Raw genomic sequence first — 24,615 nt, forward strand, 5'->3', positions numbered from 1 at the left:
GTGAAATATTGTTACAAACTCAGAGGTGTGAAAGTGAGGACTGACCAGCCATTCATTTATCATCAGAGCTGCTTTTTGGTGTCACGATGTCTGGTGAGCCTGGCCCCTCAGGAAAAAGAGAACAAATGAAAGTGTTGATCTTTGGGACAAACTCCGAACCTCCATAGCGGCTCCAAGACACACAGGAACGACAGAAAAGGACAAACTGATTTTGAGTAATTTTGTCGGAGGCGGTATCCATTTGTCTCTTAGTGTAATATAACAGGAAGATATCATGCCAATACAATAATTCCCTTCATGTTACTTTTGAGCACAGATTTGAGCCTGCATCCAGCTCGGCCTGTGCATATATCAATCAGCACATGATCTCGACCTCTCGAACATCCTCTTTATTGTTCGTCTCCTGCTGCTGCTTTCTCTCCTCGTCACCTTCTCTCCTCTCCCTCTCCTCTTCCTCGTCTGCCCTCGCACCTCCCTCTGGTTCTCCTTCCGTCTCCTTCTCCATCGTCGCCCTCCTTCTGTCTCGCAGGGCGCATGGCAGACAGTTCACCAGGAAGAGGACGGCAGAGAGACAGAGCAGAGCGAGGACGGCGCCCACGCCCACCTCCAGCTCTCTCGCTCCACGGCCTTCCACTTCCTCCTCCCGCTTTGCGTCCTTCTCCTGGCTGGGGGAGAAGTACACAGCGCCCTCCTCCTGGCTGGGCATCAGCACAGCTCTTTCCAGATTGTTCCGACTGACCATCTCACCGTACCCCAGCTGGTTCCAGGGTCGTTCAGGCCTCTTCCCACTGATTTTGTCATAGTAGTCACTGCTTACGTTCTCACTTTCGTCCTCGTCAAAGTTGGACGCGTAGACGTCGCCCTCTGATTCAGCCAGCGTGCCTGAGATGTCGAGATCAAACTTCTCATCATCCTTATCCCCTACTGGCTGCAGGAAGCCCAGGTCTAGGTTGACTCTTATCCAACCAGATCCCCTCGCCAGCCTCCTGGCCCCGCCTCCTCCGGTGTCCGTCCATTCCCTGTTTCCTTCACTGATAGAGTTGGAGGTGATTGGCTGGTCAGTGCAGCTTGAAACCAGAAGTTCTGCGGGCAGGAGAGGCCCGCCTCCGTCCCCCTGGGCAAAGATGCGTGGGCTGGAACCGGGCATCACAACAACCACAGTCTCAGCCAATGAGGAGAGACGTAGGAAAAAGGGAAGGTCGCTAAAGGAAGAGAGGAGGGAGGCGGTGTCGTCACTGAACTGGAGCCAGACACTGATGGACGCCTCCTGGAGAGACACAACAGGATATGATTGGAAATCAAATTAGGTTGACAACTTTCACATTGTTACTTTAAATATATAACAGTTAGCTCTGTGTTTATAACTAACTAACCTCATGCACATTCTTAAATAGTGGCCTTAATTCAGAGGACCAGGCCTTTATTAATAATTTTCCATGTTTTTATAAGCATTTTTAGTCATATTTTTGTAGAAGCCTCCATGGTTTCTGATCTGTTACAGTTTAACATGTAGTTGTTAATACACTTCTCTTTATAAAAACTAACTAAATAAAATAACCACATGTCATATTCATCACTAAACATGCAAGACTGTCCTTGGTTCTAATTTACCTTTCTTTGTTCAGTGCTAAGCTACTGTCAATGAAACAACACTTCCTGCACAGATGTTTCATAGTAATAGTCTTCCACATATTCCATGTGTTATTGACATTAGCTCAAAGCCATCACGAAGCATGAAACGTAGTCTTTGTCTGATCTACAAAGAACGTGGAAATGTCTGGATTTGTGTTCGGTAAATGGATTGTACAGTGCATTTGTATTTTTCCGACCACTCAATACACTGCATGTCTTTCACCCATTCACACACTGACAACACGGACTGCCAAATGCCCATCAGGACGAAGTAAACATTCACGCCATAATGTATACACTGTAGGCACACAGCCTTTGGGATCTTCTGATTGACAGTCGATCCACTCTACCTCTGAGCCACAGCCCATCATCATCCATCCAGTACCTGGTGATGGTTGTATAGGATGTTGTAGGCAGTTACTGTGGTTGTTACAATGGAAGGGTTGCTTGGGTTAGCCGTGACGGACATGCCAAGGCCGCTGACCACTTGCACAGACAGGTCCCAAGGAGTAACGGGGTCAGAGGTCACAGTGACGTCACATCTGCCCAGCACGCCATCCCACTGCTCAGAGACGACCTGAGAGAAAGAGACAGTGGATGATGATGATGACGATGCCCAGGAAGTGAAGATGTTCAACGGAATTGGTGTACAACTATCACGTACATGGAGTGATGTCTTTCCTGGTTGTAAACCAATCAGGTTGTTGTGGTCGCCGAGGGAAGCCACTCGAGGGTCCTCTACTCTCAGCCAGTCACGGACCAGCTCTGTGACATCCACGAACCAATCAGATGAGCCCAGAAGGTGTGTGGTTCTGCTATGAGCATCCTGAGCTGTGAACTGAGTCAGAACCTGAACGGAGGAGCGTTGATACACTGGTACACACCTGAAGAGACAGGACACGCATGAAGAACTTAAATGCTTTAACTTATCTGAGTGTGTCTGAGAGATAATACACATATGCAGATCAGAAAATACATCATAAGTCAAACATCATAAACCTGGATCTCAGAATAAGGTGTCCTGTGCAGTTTCTGGCCTCTGGGAACGCTATGGAGCAGTTTTCCTATCGGTGGGTCTTGGTTTCTTCCTTTTTTCTCCCCGTTAAAGGTTATTTTTGGGGAAGTGTTCCCTGTGCCGATGTGAGGGCAGAGGATGTCGTATGTGTACAGATTGTAAAGCTCTGAGGCTAATTTGTGATTTGGGGCTTTACAAAGAAAATGTAATTGAATATGTTTTTGTTTAGGGCTAGCAGAGACAACAGGAGTGGGGGGTCCAAATGAGGTTTTATTTGTGCTTTTCATTGTTTGATTAGATAACGCCACCAACAGGAAGTACATAGTTAGCCACTGAAACATTTCACAATGTGGCCTCTAACAAAACTATGTTATCAAGTTCAATAGAAATGAGCCAATACATCATGAGTTGAATCTGAAGCAAGCTTCTTCTCATGTCATCATGCAGCTTTCGTCAGCCATTGGCCCACTCACCTTCTCCAGAGATAGGGCTGTGCTAGTCCCTTATGAGAATAAAATGACCATTGAGTGATAACTAAAAAATGAAAGTGTCACTAAAAACCATTTACATGCTCATTGCACTATGTTACTTTGCTGTTGGGGTCTGGTTCACCAGTGATGCTTTGTGTAACATTGCTGAGTGGGAACCATGCAGTCTATTTTGGGGACTGGGGGAGAGAGTGGAAGTAGAAGGTGAGAGGGTATGACGATAGGTTATCTTTATGACCCTGTCAGTCCCCGAAATAAAACAGTTTTTATGTATGCAAAAACATATAATCTATTTGTGATGGCCTTTCTTTTAAACTCTCTTTGGAGAAAAACTGGTGATTGCTCTGTTGCATAAACCATAGAGAGGCTCAATAAACCACAGTGAAGACACACTGGTTCTGTATCCTACCCGCTCTTTGTGAAGTGGTTCCAGCCATCGATGGCGTTGAGAACAGGGTCTGCCAAGGACACTCGCAGGGGCACTGAAGGAGCCCACACCTCCACACACACAGAGCCGCGAAGTGATCCCAGTAGAAACTCCACCACTGCGCAGGTGTTACCCAACCCTGACTCACTGCCGTCCACAAAGAGGGTGGAGCAATCGCTGGACACCTGTGGTTATGAAGGACACAGAGAAGACTCCCATTAAACTGGCAATTAAAGGACATTAGCACAGTATACATTACACATACATTTGTTTGTGTTCTAATTGAATTTTAAAATGTAACGATATCACTTATTTAAAGTCCAGTAATCAATATCATTATTATCATCAGTTAGTTAAATGAGTCATGCGAAACAGAGAATGATCACCAACCCTGTAGTTCCCATCGCCTCTGCAGCGTTTTTTAAAAGCCTCTCTCAGCTTATGGTTTTGGTTTAACAGATAAAAACGTTACTGTTTTGGTTCAGTCTCATGGCTCTCCTCAGCTTTTATTCCAGCTGCAGCGGCAGGCTGCTTCTTTAAGTATTCATGTAGCAGCTAAAGAGCCAGATATTTCCCCCAGGAGTTAGTAGACCAAACACAGAGCTAATGTCCATCAGACACACAACATGACTCCAAATGAATAATAATAATAATGAGCTGTTTGCCGAAACGTTAGCAATAACAACTTTTAAGAAAAGGTTTGATACAAAAAAAGACTACTAAAAAGAAAATGTTCAAAGAAGCCCCACCAGATGTCAGGAGAACAAATACCAGTTTTGGTATTACCTTAACAGCACCAGCGGCATTCAACATGGCAGTGAATCCACCAAACAAAAAAACTCCAAGAGCTCTAACTGCAATTCATAGTACATTTTATAATCTCCAAATTCCAAATTAAATCGGTCTTAAATGATTTGAAAGTGTCAGTCAGCCCATTGCGCTTTACGGTTCTGAAGTTAGTTTTTAGTTACTTAGTGATCATATATAGCTAAACCCGCTGAGACAGACTTCCAACAGAATCTTCTATGCAGAATTCTGCAAACAAATAGGAAGACACAAAAATAAATCATGGCAGAAAACAGAGTGTGTGGTCTCTGTTGCAGGTGAGGCTGAGACAAAGATCCACGTCCTCCTAAAATGTAAACCACTCAAGGAAATAAGGAAGAATGAGAAATGTACTCATAATGCCACAACCTGAGAGAAGAGTTAGAGTTTCACCAGAGTTGATAGTGGCCATGTTTTGTCTTATTCTGTCCTGGACAGAGATGATGTTAATCTTCTGAACCTAGGTAACACAATCAACGGGCAAACCTGTACGATGTATAATATCAGACTTCTCTTTCGACAGATTTGTTGGTGTTTGACTGTGTTGCACCTTGACAGTGTTCTCGTTGGTCGAGTGGCACGTGACTGCAGAGGTGACATCTGACACCTTCCCATTGTGGCTTATGCCCAGCACAATGACAGGAAGTGACACTGGCTGGTTGGTCAGTATGGCTGTGTTGATGATCGTGTTACTCTGAGGATTAGAAGGATTAGAAAAAATGTATGTTTAAACAGATCAGATTGTATGAATCTTTAAACATTTTGAAATGATGATCCCTGGATTAGGATTAAAGAAATGACTAAACGGATAAAATACCTCTGTGATGGGGGCGATGCTAAAGATGTGTCGATCGGCAAATGAGAAGATGCTGACTGCTGCTCCATGTGGCGATACGGGTCTTATATGACCAGAGTACTCCACCCACCAGTTAGCAGACATCGTCATGGCAACACCGAAGCTCTGCCTCAGGCCGTGGACTGAGAGACACACCACCTGCTGTAGTAAAGTAGGACTGCAGGGCAACAGAGATCAGAGACTGAGCTGCTAGTCTGTATAGGTCTTTCATGTTCAAACCCTTTCCTGACACGGGGAAAGTACAAACCAACCAACTGTGAACCCAGCAAATTGATTGGGAGTACAAAGAGGCAGCTCTTGAGTGGCACATTGGAAGGTTACTTCAAAGCCATGGCCGAGGAGCTTTTATTAGCGGCTTGGAGACTTTTTAAACAACCCTGATTCCCTGTCTGCTAGCTCCCAGTCTGCTTCCCCTTTAGCTAGCCCCCAGTCTGCTAGCTCCCACCCTGCTTCCTCTTTAGCTAGCCCCCAGTCTGCTAGCTCCCAGTCTGCTTCCTCTTTAGCTAGCCCCCAGTCTGCTAGCTCCCACCCTGCTTCCTCTTTAGCTAGCCTCCAGTCTGCTAGCTCCCACCCTGCTTCCTCTTTAGCTAGCCTCCAGTCTGCTAGCTCCCACCATGCTTCCTCTTTAGCTAGCCTCCAGTCTACTAGCTCCCACCATGCTTCCTCTTTAGTTAGCCTCCAGTCTGCTAGCAGTCAGCCTCGACTCCAATCAATCAACCTCGGGATCCAGAGACATTTGAGCAAGGGGTGTACTAAGAAGCAGGTTCGACAGAGCCAGGCGTTTGTTTGCGTTAGCTGGCTTAACAAAACCTAAATTCCCAATCAGGGATAATGGGTATCCTGATGGTGGTTATTAACTTTCTTTGTTAAGTTAGCTTAATCAGACTGTGTGCACGTTCCTATATAAAGGGGCATTTAGTGGCTACTGTGATTGAACTCTCGACCTACTTGTGTGTGTGCTTGTGGGTGCTGTGTTTGCGGCACAGGATAGACACCACGTCGTGTTTGGAGCCTTGGCTTCTCTCCAGGGTCACTGCCCACAAGTCAGAGGTCAGAGTTTTCTGGGCCACCATCGACACCAAGCCCTTCTTCACCTTCAGCCTGAAGACACACAGATTTTGAATGTAAAACTATAAGAGTGGTTGGTAGCTAGTGATACAGACTGTAATACAAAACAGCCTTTTAAGAATGTAAAATGAGTGTACTGATATAATTTTGTGTTTACCTTACGACAACAAGCTCACCACTGAAGTTAGCCCTCAGATTCAAAGACACTCTGATTGGCTGTCCTATCAGGACCGGGCCCCTGTGATAGCGAATCATGACATGGGGGTCCAAGCTAAGCTCCTCCTCTTCCTGCCCGTTCAAACATGTTTCTTCTTCCTCTTTGGTTCTGCTCCGCTCTCTCTCTTCCTCCTTCAGCGTCACTGCTTTGATATGGAAGAGCTGCCTCTGGGACTGAGCTGCTCTGTCCTCCACACATCTGGATGGACGGACAATTGGTGCAAGGAGAAGATGTTGGAGAGTGACAGAAAAAATAGTTCTTGGGCAGCAAAAAATGAATTCACATACCCTAGTGGTGTCTGATGTAGGTCAGCCACAGTGTCGGAGGAGGAGTAGTAAAGCTGTATTTGGTTTCTGATGGGAACCCGTTGGTGTCTGAAGGCCCATGGAACATATCCCTGGGTGTCCTCATCAACACCTAGAGGGTATCTGAATGAAAGCATACATTTATTTGTCACACAGGTAACTGATGATCATCATCGACAACACATAGAGGAAAACAAGGATCCATGGAAACTGCTTCAAAGACCTCTGTCCATGCAGGATTTTCCTGCTATAAATGGACCTCTTCCTCCTGCCTTAACATAATGAAGTTCATGCAACAACCTATTCATACCCTCATCTCAAATCCTCACTTCTTTTTTTTTTGCCTGTGAGTGTTCCAAGTTGGATTCAGCAAACTCTCATGACCGCACAAACTTTGCTTAGCAGTACAACAACTGTTTATTTCAGCCTGATGAACCTGCATAGTCTGATCATTGACATAATCAGTTCCCCTACATTTCAAAATACATATATATATATGGAAATTGTTGGAAAGTTTCATTCAAAATTGTACTCAAGAATAAGAAGATGAAAAACACATTCATCCGTGTCAGTAGTCTGTTATATTGCATGACAGAAATAAAAAAGGATTTGATTTGCCATTGATCTCGATGCCTTTGCCAAAGCAAAGCTTTTGATGTATGCGACAGTCACAGATGAGTAGTGATGTTACACAGTCAGGTAATATAACAAAGGATGTTCACCTGACCTGCATAAAAACCCTGTGGCTGCTGTTGGATAATTTTCCTAACTACTGAACTGTAACTTGTCATGATCACACCTGCAATCATTTAAGAGACAACTGCTGCTGTATGGATTTATTTCCCTATGTTTATCTCTCTATATTTCAATTTGAGAGCAGGACTCATTGCTCTCACTTTAAGATTGTGTCCCCCAAAAACCTTTCCTTAAACATCTCCAAGTAGAAAAAGTATGACCTTCTACATTTGCATAATATTTCGCCGTTAACACTTCACCTCAGTGAAGGAGAAGTCGTAAGATGTCCCCTCCGCTGCCGTTCTCGCTTCTGCATCCGGCGACGATGGTGGTGGTTGCCGTGCCAATTTTCCAAATCCGGATGTGATTGGCTGGAGTGTTTATCCTCAAACCAATCGCTCGGCAGTGTCAAAGTTACCACGCACAGCCCTAGAGGAGGCTGGGAAACAGGACAGAGAGATGGATAGGGAAGTAGTGTAATGAATAAATGAGAAGGACGGAGCCAAAACACTCGGTAGAGATAGAATCTGGTGCTCACCTGTGTGATACAGGAGGCCTTTTGCTCCTCTGTGTCCTTGAAGGCATGCAGGGTGATGCAGGTCCCTTGGGTGCTGTTGTCACCCCGCTTGTGGAACAGCGTTCTCACCCTAAACCTCTTCTGCCTGCCCTCATCCCTCTCTATCTCCACATGCTCCGAGAGGAGGGAGGCGTACAGAAGCGGAGAGAGAGGGAGGAGAGGCTCTGATAAGCGCTGTGGAAAAATAAAGAGGTACTTAGCTTGAGTGGGTTTCAATAGAATTAGTGAACATTCACATTATCAGTCAACTCACCCACAGATCTCTGTCCGCTCATTTTTTCCATTACCTGTGTCACTGAGTAAGGGCCAAATGAAGCCTGGAGACCTGGTCTGGGGGCCTTGCCAGGCGGGCGCACCATGAAGAGGCTCTGGGAGAAGGAGAAGGGGGTGTAGTTGGAGAAAAGAGGGCCCAGCTCCACCTGAGACACAGGGAGGAACTGCCAGGCTGGAGGGACCACCGACATGTGGACCGGCAGGGAGAGAGGGAGGGGAGGCTGCATGAAGGATGGAGGGACTGAGGGAATAAAAAGAAAAGAGAGGGAGGAAGTGAGAACCAAAGTCAAGAAAACATTTATCTAACTCAATATTACGATATCTGGAACAACTACCCCTTTACTCAGAAATGTGTTTTGCCTCTCATTCCTTCACTGTGCAGAAACTAACTGTGCAGTTTGGTTTCACATTCATCTGTTAAAGAGGGAACGGTTCTCTTTACATTTCAGTTTGACTCCTGCAGACCTTACAAATCTGGACTGCATCGTTGAAGAAAAACTTCAAATGTAAAAGTTATGTGACAGAATTCATGGATGAAAATAGTAAGACAAAAACATCAAGGAACAATAGGCACTAAAGCTGGAAGAAACAATACATATTTCATATACAGTTACACTCTCTGGTGAATGAGTACCACAGACAAACAAGTAAAGACTCACCTAAAATCCAAAAGAGCAGCAGAATGCTAACTCCTCTTCTGCCCCACCACACACCGGCCCAGCTGAAATCTGCCATCACTACAGACCTGATGCAAAAATATTAAACCTTTCAGTATTAAATGTTATCATCCAGTTGAAACATTCAATACATGCAGTAACGTGCAGTAAATGGTTGACATTTTACTTATTCAAGTGTATTTCCCGAACCCTGTTGTACTTTATAACGTATTCTTCAACTGAAATACAGGTACTCATCAGCAGGTCATGTGAAGCTCAACTTTTATGGAAATTAAGTCCTCAGAATAATGAACATTAGAACATGTTGAGACAGACAGTTGAGCAAATTTCAGTTGCTGATGAAAAACATGTGATATAGTCAAAAGCTCCAGAACCAGCACGTAAATGCTACATTAATGCAGGGCTCTCAAGTTTTTAAGACAGGTAAGAGTGACATATCCTGCTCCTCCTGTTGCTGCAGCCACTGCCAAGGACAAGGCCAGGCTGCAGCGCATCATCCGCTCTGCGGAGAGGGTGATTGGCTGCAATTTGCCATCCCTCCAGGTCTTGTCCACTTCCAGGACACTGAAGCGGGCAAGAAAGATCGCAGCTGACTCCTCTCACCCTGGACACAACCTGTCCGTGTCCCTCCCCTCTGGCAGGAGGTTGAGGTCCATCAGGACTAAGACCTCACCAACAGTTTCTTCCCGTTGGCAGTCGGGCTCATCAACAGAGCCCGGGTTCCCCACTGACTGACTCTACCATCACAGGACTATTCTCGGACCATTCTTTCGGACCATTTATTTTTATTTTTATTCCTTTCTCTCTTCTTACCGGTCACTCCACTGCACAATTCATATTCAAACACTCATGCCACATACACTTAACTTTAAACTTAAACACACACGTCACTTTAACAAACACTTATATTAATGTTATCTGTTGTCTGAGCACTTTATCCGTATCTGATTTAGACATCATTGCACTGTTGCTGTCGCTGATTGTTGCTTGTCTCGTCTAATGTCTAATGTCTAATGTATGCACCTTCCGCCTAACTAAATTCCTCGTTTGTGCAAACATTCCTGGCAATAAACGGTTTCTGATTCTGATTCTGATTCTTTGACATGTTTGCTCTCAAACATTAGTTTGTCAAATGAAAAGGAATGCACACATGCCAACATGGCACGTTTGTGCATGGGCACTAACTAACTATTAAAAAATCTAAAACTTTTTTTAAACATGTACAAACAACAACAATGTCTCATTATTATCAAAAAACCTTTAAAATGATCAAAGACCCCTTAAAAACAAAAGCTCTATTCGATTGATTGATTGATTGATTGATTGATTGATTGTCAATCCAGGTGGGTATTTTGTTCTCCATGTCAGAGCTAATAATCAAAATGTGACAATTTGCTTTGGACTTTTGGATCATATCAGCTCTGGTAAGCCCAATATTGTTACATAACACCTGCAGGGGAAGACCATTTTACACGAAACCAATCAGCACCACCACATGTAAAATCATAGACACTAATTGACAAACAACATTTTACAAGTCTGCGTCTCCTGTGAACACACACACACACACACACACACACACACGCACATCAGCTGGATGGAACTAGGTTCAGCTGTTCTGCACAAGATCAAAGACCAAACAGCAGAACATAGAGCTACATATGTCACATGTTGTGTCATGCTCGCAGAAGACAACAATCACTGTTGATCAGATCACATCATACAATACTGTAACACACACAATGTAAGTCTCACACACACACACACACACACACACACACACACACACACACACACACACACACACACACACACACTCTCTCTCTTTACCCACTTGTATCTGTCTATCTCAGCTCCAGATTACATCTTTTCCTCGAGGCATTTGTGCAGCAGGTGGCTCCCTTTGTCCTTTCTCAGAGCCGCATCATTGCTAGGAACAGGAATTAAAAAAAAAAATATTCTCCACAAAAATGACTTATCTGTTCAAAGAATTAAAATGACATCAACTAAACAGTTATATGTCATTTCCGTCTCTCTCGCTGTTCTTTGCTGGTCTGCTGATGCTATAAACCTCTCTCTCTCTCTCTCCCTCTCTCTCTCTCTCTCTCTCTGCCCTCCTTCCCTGTGCCAGATTCACACAATACCGATTTATTTGTTTAAAACGGTAAGTAATCCTCTCCCTCTCAGTTATGTCCTTTTCCCCTCCCCTTCTTTACATACATCTTTTTTTCTCTTCTTTCTTATAGGGTTTTCCTGCTCTCTCTCTCTTCCTCTCTGATCCTCTCTGTTGTCCCTCCACAAGGTCACTCTTATGAAATTAAATGTGTTTCCTAACACTTCACTGTGTGTGTGCGTGTAGGTGTGTGTGTGTGTGTGTGTATTACACTGTTTGGATAATGTGGCTTTCACCATCACACAACGACTTTAATCCCACATAAACGTGACATGTGTATGCCGTGTTTGCTGTAATTACAGACAAACTGCATCTTTATGACTTGGACACAGTACAGTGGCTGTGCATTGCCATATAATAAATAATAATAATATACAAATAAACTCTTCTTCTTAATTACGTTTTTGAGGGAAACACATTATCCAGAATTATGGGTGCTGTTTTAAACATGTGGTTAGTTGGAATTAAAACAAAAATACAATAAAACTACTTGGTTATTTTTCGTAAAATATCATGATTTGATTGATTTTGGTTGATTCTTAAAAGAAGTTTAAGACTGAAGTTGCATAGGTCACGTTTAACATTCAACGTAACGTTATAATAAGTCAACTTTGATGAGCAGAGGCGAAAGTCGAGTTTGTTTGATCCACTCATGCATCTATCCTCAACTTCACATAGACTTCCACCAAGCTCGATAAGAAATGTGCGTGTGATACGTCAGAAACAAACATAATCTGGGAGAAAAAGTGTTTCCGTCGAAACATAATAAACTGTCTGGAAGCACAGTGATGTGAAAAATGATTAGACATATGTTATGATAAGATATTACTGGTTCGTTCAAATGCATTGACCTCTGTTCATGAGCCAAAGATACAAGACATTGATTTACGTATCAAGACCATTTTATAACCAGATGATGCTCCAGTACATTTAACCGGCAGATATACAGTAGTCCGCTGTTTTACTGCATATCCACGAGCAAAAAAAGAAAATGACAAACACTAAATAAATGAAGCTCTTTATTCCTGAAAGTCACAGGATACCAACAAGAGAATCCTAAATCATGAGGTAGGCTGTATAATGGACTGTGGGAAATGTGTCACATTCATGTAATTGATTATACCTCTCTGTGTATATATATATATATATATATATATATATATATATTATATAGTATATGTGTGCGTGTGTGTGCATGGTGAGAGTGGTAATGGAGCAGCAGAAGGGGCTTAAAGAACAATGGATACGATAAAGAGAGGAGCTTAACAGAGGAGAGAGAAAAATATATGAAAACAGCATCAACATTTCATTAAAGAGACCTCCACTTACTCAAACTGCACTCCATAACTTTAATACATTCCCCATGCGTCTGGCAGTGGTTTATCTTTGCACTACATTGCATTATATTGTATTAAGAAAAATGGGAAATAAGTATTGCAATAGCAAATAACTGACTTTACAAAATGTTACACACATTCTAAATACTAAGGGCCTTGGTCTGCTAATGGAATTAGCAGATATATTCTGTGAGACAGATGTTTTAATCTGGGTTTTTTGGAACTTTTTGTTAATTTGCCACAAACGATTTCAATATATATTCAACATTTGCATCCATTCTTCTTCAAAATATTTGGGAAAGAGAGAGTCCTTATTTACCCCATTGTTCCGCCCTCTTTCCCTACTGTACCCACAGCAGTATCTACAATCTAAATGCGTTCATCCACGTTTCTTGTTTTTCTGTTAGAACAAGACGGCTTGAGATTTCTTACCCCTGAGCTACAGCTGCCCCTTGTGTCGTCTTAATATTCTGAATACTCCTCAGAGTAAAAAATGACCCGCCTAAAGCTCCATCATTTGTCGCCAGCAACCTCGGTTGCGTTGAACCATCCAAATACCCCGATCCTCTCGGCATCCATCCTCCAACAACTTGGTCGTCGTCGGCCCCTCACCTTCCAGCAGCTGGAAGAGCCCACACCTTGACGTCCAACAGATATAGTGCGTTCCCAATGCCTCTCTCTCGGGATCGAGGCTCTTGAATGACCCCGTGGCCGCCGAGGATTTCAGTCCTTTCAGAGGGCCAGGTCGTAATCCACCCTCTTCAGGCTCTCTCTGTCTGAGAAACACCTCACCTTGTCACAGTTCAGCTCCACATCCTCTTCACTCTCCAGCACTCGTTCACAGACTGATTCCCTGTTGCTGACCCTGCCTGGCCCTGTTAGACTCTCTACACCTGACTCCTGGTGAACCTACCTGTGTTATGATGTTGGTTTGTTTGGTGTCCTGTCTTATTGTGAAGTCCTTGTCTTGTGTGTCCTCTGTGTTTCTGAACTTCCTGTCCCTGTGATTGTCTGTGATTGTCTGTCTGCCCTGTTCCCTGATTGTGTATTCCTTTCACCTGTGCTGCCCTGATTGTTTCCACCTGTTCCTCGTTACCCTCCTCTTGTATTTAAACCCTGTTTGTCTCCTGTCCCCTTGTCGGATTGTACTGTGTGTTCCTCCGTGTTCTACCTAACGGTTTGGATTATTAGTGTTTTTGAAGCCTTGTCTTTTGTTTGGAATAAATTATTATTTTGAACTGTTGCTGTGGCTCTTGGGTCCTCCTTAAATTACCGCGTGACAACCTGCCTTTCTGATCCTGACTCTACTGTCCTCTGCCTGCTGTTTCCGGAGATTCAAATAAAAGGTCAGAGATCCCTGGAGTCGTGTGTGTGTGTGTGTGTGTGTGTGTGTGTGTGTGTGTGTGTGTGTGTGTGTGTGTGTGTGTGTGTGTGTGTGTGTGTGTGTGTGTGTGTGTGTGTGTGTGTGTGTTGCACTTGGGTCCAGATGCGACCCGTTACACACCCTATTTTCCCCCAGACTTCAGTTACAACCCTCCATCCCAGCATCCTTTGTTCTCTTGCTTCTACCTTTTTCTGTCCCAGCTACCATCTATCGGACATTTTTGCTTCCAACTTGCTATGACGTGATAGCAACTCCACCAGCAGCACCAGCCCTAGTTTCACCCATCCCACCTTAAATACTCCCCTTTTTTTTCCGCAGCTCAATTTAGCCACAGTATATCTATCGCAAGAGTTGGACGACTACTTGTCTCGGGCTGTGCAAAAATATCGATATAGATTATTATTAATAGACTATCGCAGTATTTTTTTCCCACAACAAAGTATTGATAAATAAATAATCATGTTTTAAACAAATTTTAAATGTCCTTCCAATCCTCTCAAATCCCTGTGTGCCTCACAACCTCCTGCTCTGCTCCTGTAGTGCCTACTTCACTAAGGCCAGCGATTTTTTGATCCCCGGCTCCCAGTGCATCATAACATTTGTATTTACCTTGGAACTATAAAACACATCTATGGAATCCACATAATCTCTAGTTTTAGGAGATTCCTCGATCCTCCCTCACAAACGTGACGTGAGAGCCTTTGAGAGAAAGTAATGTTTTTAGTTCCATTTTGTACAGAGTCCTTGAGTTCACGAGAGGCGCTTTCAAATTTCAATGTTTTTAAAATGTTTTTTGATTATTGGAACAAGTTTTCCTAGACATCAGTGTTATTGCTGAGCTGGCCTGTTTTCTTGTCCAACACATTATATTGTAACATAAAAATGACCAAAAGAAACAGAACTGCTCTGAGCATGATCTTCCTGCAGGGTGTCACTCTCATACTCTGTCAATAACCCTCTAACACCAAAATATCAACCGCTGCCACTGGAGATTAAAATTTCAGCTTTAATCCACCATTTTTTTTAACATGCACATCTGTCACTGTCAATATAGATCCTACATCCTGTGTAAACGGGAGAAAGAGCTCTTTACACGTACATACTGTATATGAATAATATTTCAGTTTTTATTTCCTTGCACTATTTGCATTGTTTACAATTTACAGAACTCTTGACTTTTAAATAGACTTTTCATTTTTATTTCATTGGCGGTCATTGTCAGTCATATACACCTACTTTTACTTGTGTACCAATGACGTAAACGATGCAGCAGTTAATATTATATTGGCTCGTTATTATATCCCTACACTAATTAGCTTGCTCACATAAAGTTCAACAGCAACTTTAGTTCTCTGGCAAAAACAGTTTGAATGCACCAGCATCAAGTTGACCATGCATTAGGGTTAGCTCAGTATACAATAGACAGCAGGTATGGGGGGTGGTCGTGAATTAAATCATTTTCATAAACTTTTCTTTAGGTTTATGCATTAACACAACTTGTTTAAGTTTAGGAAAAGATCATGCTTAGTTGCGTAATGTTACTTTAAACTTTAAAAAGTAAAAGTTGACTTTTGGTTTCACAGTCACACAGTCACCGGCCTCCTGGTGAGCGTGTGCTGGTCAGTCCCGCCATAACTACGTCCACGTAGAGCGTCATAGTTTAAAGCTTCAGGCTACTGACCAAGCTGCTGTATTCGACTATTTGGGAGTGAGAGCAGGTGTGAGATGGATGATAATATTCAACAGTTAAACATACATGGTTTTCATCATTAGCACTATGTGGGACCATTAACGATTACTCTTTGGGAAAAAGAGACAGCGGCAATGTAACATATCATTGTTTTAAAATGTCCTCCAATTTATCTTCATCACACCCAAACGGCTTCCTTTTTTCTTTCCACAATACTTGATATGACTTCATCTGTGTGTGTGTGTACATGTCACACACTCTTGTATCTTTCTCCCTCTCCCTCTTCTCCTCACCCCCTCTCCCTTCATTTCTGTCCTCCCACATCAATCCCCTGGTGGATAATCTGTTGCTGTAATCTGCTGTCATCTGTCATTGTCTCTGGACGGGACATTTGCAATGAGGCCAGATTATCATCTCATATCGTGACCTAACCAGAAGAGGACGAGGCAAAATACTCCCACTCATACACAGATGGACACACACACACACACACACACACACACACACACACACACACACACCTACACACACACACACACACACACACACACACACACACACACACCACAGTTTGGCATTAAATAAATGGATGGATTGGAACTAGATAGACTTGAAGGGGAGGTAAATAGATTCAGCTGTGTGACACTTCAGTCAGACCCATCCAATCACATCATTAAATTGAGAATTGATAATCATGGAGTTGCATTTTCACCACACTCTTTTGGGTGTTTGGCGAGCAGCATGCTGAGCGGTGGCCATGCTTTGGTCAAAGCAGCAAAAAAGCCGTCATGGCAAGTCTTTAGTTACTAATAGTTACTACATTTTCTGTGCATCATTATTGGACTAAGCTTATCAAAAGTCTCATGAAGCTTGTTGATATCCTCTTTAGTTTTCTAGATATTAAACAAAAAGCATATCCTGAAAGTTGTATTTGAATTGAATTCGCGTATACGCAAAAAGAAGAGCCTGGAAGTCTTCGTCCAATCAATACAAAACTCCTCCTGCAACATTGTCATGAGTGCGTTCCACGATGGCGAAAACTATTTTTAAATGGTATAATATGGGACGCTACTACTTCCAAACATGTGCATCGACCTGGAGAAAAGGTGTCCATACATCAATTACAGTTTCTCCAAACCTCCCTAAACTTGATGGACATTTCAGTCTCAAAATTGCCTCGCAGAAGATCGCGGCATTATTCCATCTCCAGGACTTCCTCTCTCCAATCAAGTTGATTGCCAGCTTTCCCCACAAAGCTTTCTTCAGCAGAGCCACTCTCTACTAACTCAATCTAATTGCCTCCTGAACTTGTCCGTTCTGGACACTGAGTTATGGCCAGTTCCACTTAAGCCATTTCCTGGAACTCCTGCGGGAATTTGGGCCACATGGCCCCATTTTGCCCCTTGTTGCCATTTCCGCCTCCTTCCTCTGGACACTTCAGAACTGACTTGAACTGTCTTCTCATCCTGTGTCTGTATCAGTAGATCTTATGGGCAAGTCTCTGGGTTTTCGAGTCGGAGTCCTCACAATGCCAATCAACACTTATGTGGCAAACAAAACTTCAGTCAGCTTTAAAGGATCCAGAAAGGTTTCTTCAACTGCTTCAGAAAGAGATTAGGCAAAAACATTAGTCATCGGCCCATTCAAGTCCTCTCCATTCCTCGCATTTCCCGTGAATCCAATCGGCATAGCAATAAGGAAATAATGCAGGGAGGAAAAGACTCATCTTTGATCTGTTCGCATCCTGCCAATCCCTCAACGGCCTCATTCCTCCTGAGCTATTTTCCTTTCATTATGAATCGAATGGCATTTTTAACAGAGGTGTTGACAACGCCATTGCTGTAAATTAATAAAACTAGAGGTCAAGAAAGCGTCTATTCCAGTCATTTTATTAAGCAGCAGTTACTCTCTGTCCTTGGACATTTCATTCATTATCGATCAAAGCAGACAAAACCAACCAACCAACCAACTTCCTGATGTTAAATTGAGGTTATTATACTTGTCTCTGAACCCATCCGAAAATAAATTGTCTAAAGATATAGCTCTAGATGGCATTGTCCTGGCATCCAGCACTAGCATAAGGTATCTGGGAGATATCTTTGATCAGGACTTTTTCGTGGGCCTTTTCTGCAACCCTTCCATCTTTACACTCCTGCTTTGATGCTGTTTTCATTCTGTTCTGTATACGTCTCATTCTTAAAGCACGAGATGAAGAAAACCGTTTTGAAGGAGGAATAACTGTAGTGGGAGCACTGGAGTGACAGGTGCGACTGTGTGCCAACAATAAATAGTTTGGATGGCTCATGAGTCAGGTAGGGCTTGGCAGGATTTAGCTCAGCGCCCCAGGGAGGTCAGGAGTTCAGTGACAGGTTCAAGGACATTACGGCATGCCAACAGTAGGAGCCGGGAATCAAACATCTGTCCTTGTGGTTGTAGGACGACCCACTCTGACCTACAGCCACCACAGGTTTAACAACCAAAGCTTCAATGTTCAAGGATGACAATGGTATTGTGATATATACATAATACCCAAATGTTGGCTGTCACAGTGTGGCCAAACAAACCAGCCAGACTGTGTTCATGAGTTAGAATCTCACTTTTTCTACATTGCCATTAAAGAATTGACCTTTTTTTTTTTTTATCCAATCAGTGATAGCTGAGATGTGTGAGGATGATTATGAATGAACAATCAACCTCAACCCTGACTTCATCACGCAGGACACCCACAAAAAAAGAAAGTGGGAAGAATTGTGTAAGAACAGAGGAAGACAAAAGAGAGGACAAGAAACAAATGAAAAGAATGAGGAGAGATTGAAAGAAACACAAGAAGATAAGAAAGAGAAAGAGTGAAGGAATAGAAGAGATGGAGAACGATACACAGGCAACGACAGAAATAACACAAACAGGAAGTTGTATCAACGGCAGAGGAAACCACATTTCTGCACTTAGAAACCACCTTCGTCTCTCGCTCCCTCCTCCTCCTTCTCCTCTCTGTGTTTCAGTCCAAAATCTACCACATTTTCCATTCACCTACTTATAAGACAAAAAATCAGGTCAAACACAACTTAGATCATTTTACTGAAAAGAACAAGTTCACAATACTATTCAAAAATCACAAACAATCCACAAAATAAACAAAACTTATGTTACAATGTCAGTGAATCAGGTTGTTTTCAATATGCTCAGAGTTTTATTTTTTATGTAATTGTAAACTTGGTCCAGGTTGTGTGTAGATTAGCTTAGCACAAAGACTGTAGCAATGAAAAACTACTAGCCCAGCGAAAAGTATAAAATACACCTTCGAACCCCAAAACGACAACATGAGAATACAACTTCGGTAAGGATGATACAACTTGTTTAAAAAGGCTGCTAAATTGAGTTTAGATACCATACTATACATGGATGATTGATCATGGTATGTATGTATTTATCAATGTCACATGATCCTCAATACTCAGTCATTCCAATTACAAACAAAATCCAGAAATCCAGAAATAGTCAAACGTATCCTTAGCCCATATATGAATGATGATGATGATGATGATGATGATGATGATGATGATGATGTAAGAAGAGGATCCGTGTCAGAAGTTGTAACCACTGTTCCTGTTGGATGACGGCTCTCTGCTGTCACAGACTGCCAGTCGCTCCAGAGCTGATTGGACAACACACAGGGAGAGTAGCCAGATTCAAACTAATAGGATACTGCTGGAGGCCAGTGAGCTAACGTGTGTGTGTGTGTGTGTGTGTGTGTGTGTGTGTGTGTGTGTGTGTGTGTGTGTGTGTGTGTTACCAGGGTAGGAGAGTCTCTTCTCTTCGTCATTGTTTTTAACTGCAGTTTTTCCTCGCTGATAAGACACTAAACAGAGACATAAACAGATGAGAGACTAACTTTAAAAGTATACATTTGTTTTGAGTTGTTTTATATTGTTGTTAATGTCAACAAATCTCTCTTGCAGACCCAAACCAACAATGTGTTAGTCCTTCTCTTCTTGACTTCCTGTCTGTGGACCTCAGTTCAAATCTTAACTGGTTCCTACTGAAGACATTAATCTTCAACACGTGTTTCATGAAAAAGAGTCATTTCCTAACAGCTGATCACTAGGTTTTCTTAAACAAACATGAGGAAAAAGTGCTTTGTGCATTGTGGATTATTTTCAACAGTGGATTTATCCACATATGGTGCTTGAGTTTGTATTTGTGTCAGCAGGACGGTGTGTGTTGATGAAGGAACATATCACAGTGCAACAGAGTGGCTTATTAATGTGTTGTCTCTATGGAACAGAGGAATAATAGATACACACACAATACGATGTTGAGTATAAGAACATTTGGAAATGGAAGAGTCACATGATTGGCTGGACAAGAAAGATGGCAACATAGATTGAATCAGCTCAACCAAGTGTTTTGTTAATTTACTCCAGTGAGACAACTATATTTGAAATACTTTTTCTAAATTGAGTATCCTATGTAAAAAGAAATGGCTGAATTGAGTAAAACATCTGTGTCTATTCGTAATAGATTGAAAAGGAGGTGACATTCTGAAGTCTTAGCGGAGGCTGTGCTGGGGAAGCTGGAGAACTGCTACCTTGAATCACGCTTCGACCCAATTTAACAGATGGTAAAGGACACAGGACACTGTAGACACGGAGGTGTGCAATACACGTTCTGATATTGAGAACAACACTGAAAATGCTAGCCATCCACGAGGCAACACTGGCTAAAGTCAGCAGACATGGAGGACAGCAGCAGAAGGTACACAAAGTCCTCCAGCCACTCTTCTCCTCGATGGGCAGAGGATTTGTTTCTCTCACGGTTACAGTGGTTGTATGTGGACACAGCACAAGCCAAAGGTGTGGAATTGTTCAAGGGAGCTAGTCAGGTAAAGACATGTCAGGAAAGCGGGTGAGAAGCCAAGGAATTCATTGTCTCCCTACCGGCAGGGCAGGGATGGAGATCTAGAGCCAGGGCTCACCAGACACCCATCTGGTCTAAAAACATCTATCCCTTTAAGACTGTGTATGTGAGTTCATGTATGGGACATGAACCCATTATACTGTGTGTGTGTGTGTGTGTGTGTGTGTGTGTGTGTGTGTGTGTGTGTGTGTGTGTGTGTGTGTGTGTGTCTCACCACTGTGACTCTGTGTTGGTCCGATCCAGCGATTCTGCCTCTTTTCAGATACTGAAAACACAGAAACCAAACCACTGAACATGCATGTAACTGCTGCGGGGGTAATTTATAGAATTATCAGCTGTGCATATTTCCCTCAGTCTGAAAGTTGTATTCATCATTAGCAATATAAAATATATAAATTAATTAATTTTTGCCTGTTCAAGGCCCTGAAAATATATTTTGTAAATCAGCCGCTTACCATCAGTGTTGGTTTTCAACATTAACTTGACATTTTTTTTACTTTTTTTACATAAGAGATTCCTGTTTTTCTTTTTCTTTTTTCTCTGCACTCTGGTTCGAGGTGGGCGGGGCATCCTTCCATGCACCATGCATCAGTATTTAGTAACATCTGAATGAGAATCTGAAGACCCACCCCAGCACCACACCCGTCCCAACCAGTCTGTTCTATTGTGTCAGTCTGACTGAATCCTTTGGATTTAAATCAACAGTTCCATCTTGGACATAATCTTTAATCTGACGAGTCTTAATCTGAAAATATCAGAGTTTTCAGGTCAGTAAGTACTGATTGCATACAAATGTGTAGCCTATGCATATGCATCTGTGTGTGTGTGTGTGTGTGTGTGTGTGTGTGTGTGTGTGTGTGTGTGTGTGTGTGTGTGTGTGTGTGTGTGTGTGTGTACTCACATCTCTTCTGCAGGGCGTTGACGGTGGGTCTGGTGAAGCGGATCAGTAGCAGGGCCAGCAGCACGCAGCAGAGTAAAGCTGTCACCACTCTGTAGGCCTGCAGCTGCCCCCGTACATCTGGGAGGACCTCCTCATCTGGACGCACACACACAAAAGCACATGCACACATGAACGTGGGGCACTGCGCCGCATGTTCGCAGACCAGACATGGTGTTAAAGGACACGGTGTTAAAGGACACGGTGTATGTAAAGGTGTTTTGTTTTCAGTTTCAAGCATCTGAGCTTGTTACGGGTTCAGACTGTTCATCCCGCTGTCGTAGCCTATTATGTTGAGTTTCAGTTTTGTCCGCCGTTTATTCTAACATTAATATCTGGGGGCGTTGCGTCTGGAAACAGGTTTCCAATTGCTTGGTCAGCCTGAGTCGTGTTTCATAAAGTTCACCTTCCCGCGACCGGATGTTAGCTAGGAGCAGCGTTTTGGTACAAGCTGGGCTAGCTTAGCTCTTAGCTTAGCGCTTAGCTTAGCTCTTAGCTTAGTGCTTAGCTTAGCTCTTAACTTAACTAGCTTCCCTCTCCTCCTGGTCTGGCGAAGTTGTTGTAAGATGCCGTGGGCAGTGATCGTCTCATGTTCTGCTGCACTTTATCCAAACCCCACGCATCTGCCAGCTTGCTGGGCCTCTGCAGCGGCATCTTATCTCAGGATGGAGGATTTCTCAGCAGGGGAGGAGGAGGCACTGGAGCCAGGGCACGTTGAGGTGCAGCGGCAGCAGCAGCCTCTTCGAGCGAGTGTCTCGCTGTCTTTGATGCTGCTGCTGAGGTGCAGCTTTGCTCCAGAAGTTGTATTTCCTCACCCTCTCTTTTCTCGGCTGATTCGTGCAGATGAGCCATGGCATTCTGGAGGAGTTGTCCAAACGGCACATTGCGGATTATGGGACCATCCAACAACTCCTGTCTGATCTGGAGGGAGCTGTGACATGTGGAGCCATATATGTATGCATCATAGTTTGTCATGGCATAATTATGGAACAACCACTACAGAAGCCGTGGCCAGGAGAGCTGTCATAGCCTTCTTGCTGACTGGCTAGCCTCGGGCTTAGTAGCCATGGGGGTGACAGAGGAGGAAAACAGAGAGGTGTGGTGACATAAACCTGGTCCTGAGGAGATGGCGGTGTGTGGGGATACACCTGCCTAAGAAAGTGACCTTCAGGAAGAGGATGGATGCCAAGCTTTGTCCCAGTGGTGGGACTGTGGGAAACCCCTCCACTGTGTTCCTGTTGACTCTGGTGAAAGACTCATAGCAAGATACCAGCGCTTTTAGTTGAAGCTCAGTGGTAGAGCTGGTCATCAGTGGTAGAGCTGGTCATCCTTCAATCAGAGGATTGATCCCCGGCTCTTCTAGTCCATGTCGATGGTTATTGGGGAAGTCACTTAACCCCAAATCACTCCCGTATACGGGCTAGGCCATTGGTGTGTGAGTATTAATGTTAGTTAGTCCTGATGGGTCCCTTGCACCTTGTACCTTGGGTGTGAATGGGTGTGAATGACAATGAAGTGTAAAGCTCATTGAGTGGTCGGAGGACTATAAAAGCTCTATACAAGTACAAGTCCATTGATCCTTTTCCATTTGACCTATGTCAAAAGTAGGCAGTATATGTTTAGATGCCATTATGCACTGTGTCATGTTAGCCTCCTACAGGCTATAGAGTATTAGTTCACTCAAACACATCCAAAGACGATCACCAGCACACAGACAGTAGACCAACCTGTGCATTGGACCATCAGTGTCTCACACCTGGTCCTCTTCTCTGCTCCACTCTCTGTGAAGACATAGCCATTCAGCGTGTCTCTGCCTTTGTGCCATTGCGGTGTACCTTTACAACCTTTCCGGTTTTCACACACATTTCTCAAAAGACTCTGGATGTTCATTGCATTGTCACGACAAACAGCCGAGGAGGAGTTGGAGGGATGAAAGAGGATCAGAGTAACGTCTCCTTCACATTTACTGATCCACGTGATTGTGAGGAGACCCAGGGCCGAGCTGCTGGGCTTGGAGGTGGGGCCAGCAGTGGTTGCTGGAGTCCCAGTGGGGCAGGAACAGTTCCTGCTGGGGCCGTTGGTCTGGGTGGGTGAGAACGTCTGTGTGGTGTTTGGCCCATCTCTGGTCTGGTCTGATGCTGGAAGACAAGAACCAGTTAATATGGAGAACACAGTTCAACACACTGCTTCAAAAGATCCTTTCACACTATGAGGAGTATCACGAATTTGATTTGTTTGTTTGTTTGTTCATTTGCGTGTGAGTGTGTGTGTGTGTGTGCACTTTTTGATATGTACAGAATTATACTCTAAGAACAACAACAAAGAGTAAAAAGACACAACACAAATGCATACAAATAAAAGATAAGGGATGTCTAAAATCAAATAATCATACAAGTCATCAGAGAAAGAAAAAGGAGATGAACAAGAATCTTAGCGGAATCGGACAATCGGCGGTTCGATTCCCGGCTCTTCCAGAATGCATGCACGAGAAGTTTCCTTGGGCAAGATACTGAATGGGTGAAAGTAGACATGTAAATGTGAATAAACAATGTGCATCATTGGTAAAAATGTTTAATTACGTGCAATTACAAATGAATGTATTAATAATTATTTTAAATTACATTTGCTGAGAACTACAGTGACTAGCTTTTTTATGGAAATACGTGGCTTTTTATAAAAATTAAACTATACATTTGTGAGGTGTTTTTAAAGATGTCCATCTTCCAACAGGCTTGGGGCTGTGATAGCTTTAGCCCTCAACTCCTGCAGACTCTCACACAGCACTGCACACCATGAGGAGGCATCTTTAAAAACAACTTAAAACAAAAAGCTTACTTCAGCTTACTAAAAGTATTACAGCAGTTTATATCTAATGTCATGTTCTTGAGCATAATAAATTGTTCTGTGAAAGCCTGACCTATAAAATATATTTAATTATGTGTGTACAAGCGTACTAGCTGATGCCACTGAGAGCTTTTGGCTGAACAGCTCTCCGTAGGACAATATGCCGACAGAGATATCTTAACCACTCCCCTCCTCTGAAGCTGGAGGCTGACTGATCTAAACAGTGGATCGATCAAAA

General features: G+C 43.3%; 1 protein-coding gene and 1 long non-coding RNA gene across 2 annotated transcripts; both read right to left on the reverse strand.

The window, feature by feature from the left end:
• Positions 1 to 355: 355 nt before the first annotated feature.
• tmem132a (transmembrane protein 132A) lies at positions 356 to 9,153 on the reverse strand (the record flags this gene model as incomplete). The annotated part of the gene is made up of 13 exons (XM_079219240.1): positions 356 to 1,267; positions 2,018 to 2,209; positions 2,297 to 2,516; positions 3,545 to 3,747; positions 4,938 to 5,081; positions 5,205 to 5,400; positions 6,192 to 6,344; positions 6,469 to 6,726; positions 6,816 to 6,956; positions 7,829 to 8,007; positions 8,107 to 8,319; positions 8,433 to 8,659; positions 9,132 to 9,153. The coding sequence occupies 13 exons, from the start codon at positions 9,151 to 9,153 to the stop codon at positions 356 to 358; spliced, it is 3,060 nt and encodes a 1,019-aa protein (XP_079075366.1).
• A 10,063-nt stretch (positions 9,154 to 19,216) lies between these two features.
• Positions 19,217 to 21,615, reverse strand: LOC306738240. The gene is made up of 4 exons (XR_013771009.1): positions 21,498 to 21,615; positions 20,811 to 20,861; positions 19,473 to 19,538; positions 19,217 to 19,334 (listed from the first exon to the last, which is right to left on the reverse strand). It is a non-coding gene; the product is annotated as an uncharacterized lncRNA (long non-coding RNA).
• Positions 21,616 to 24,615: the final 3,000 nt, after the last annotated feature.

The sequence above is a fragment of the Taurulus bubalis genome (genome assembly GCF_910589615.1).
Source record: "Taurulus bubalis genome assembly, chromosome: 6".
Taxonomy (NCBI): Eukaryota; Metazoa; Chordata; class Actinopteri; order Perciformes; family Cottidae; genus Taurulus; species Taurulus bubalis.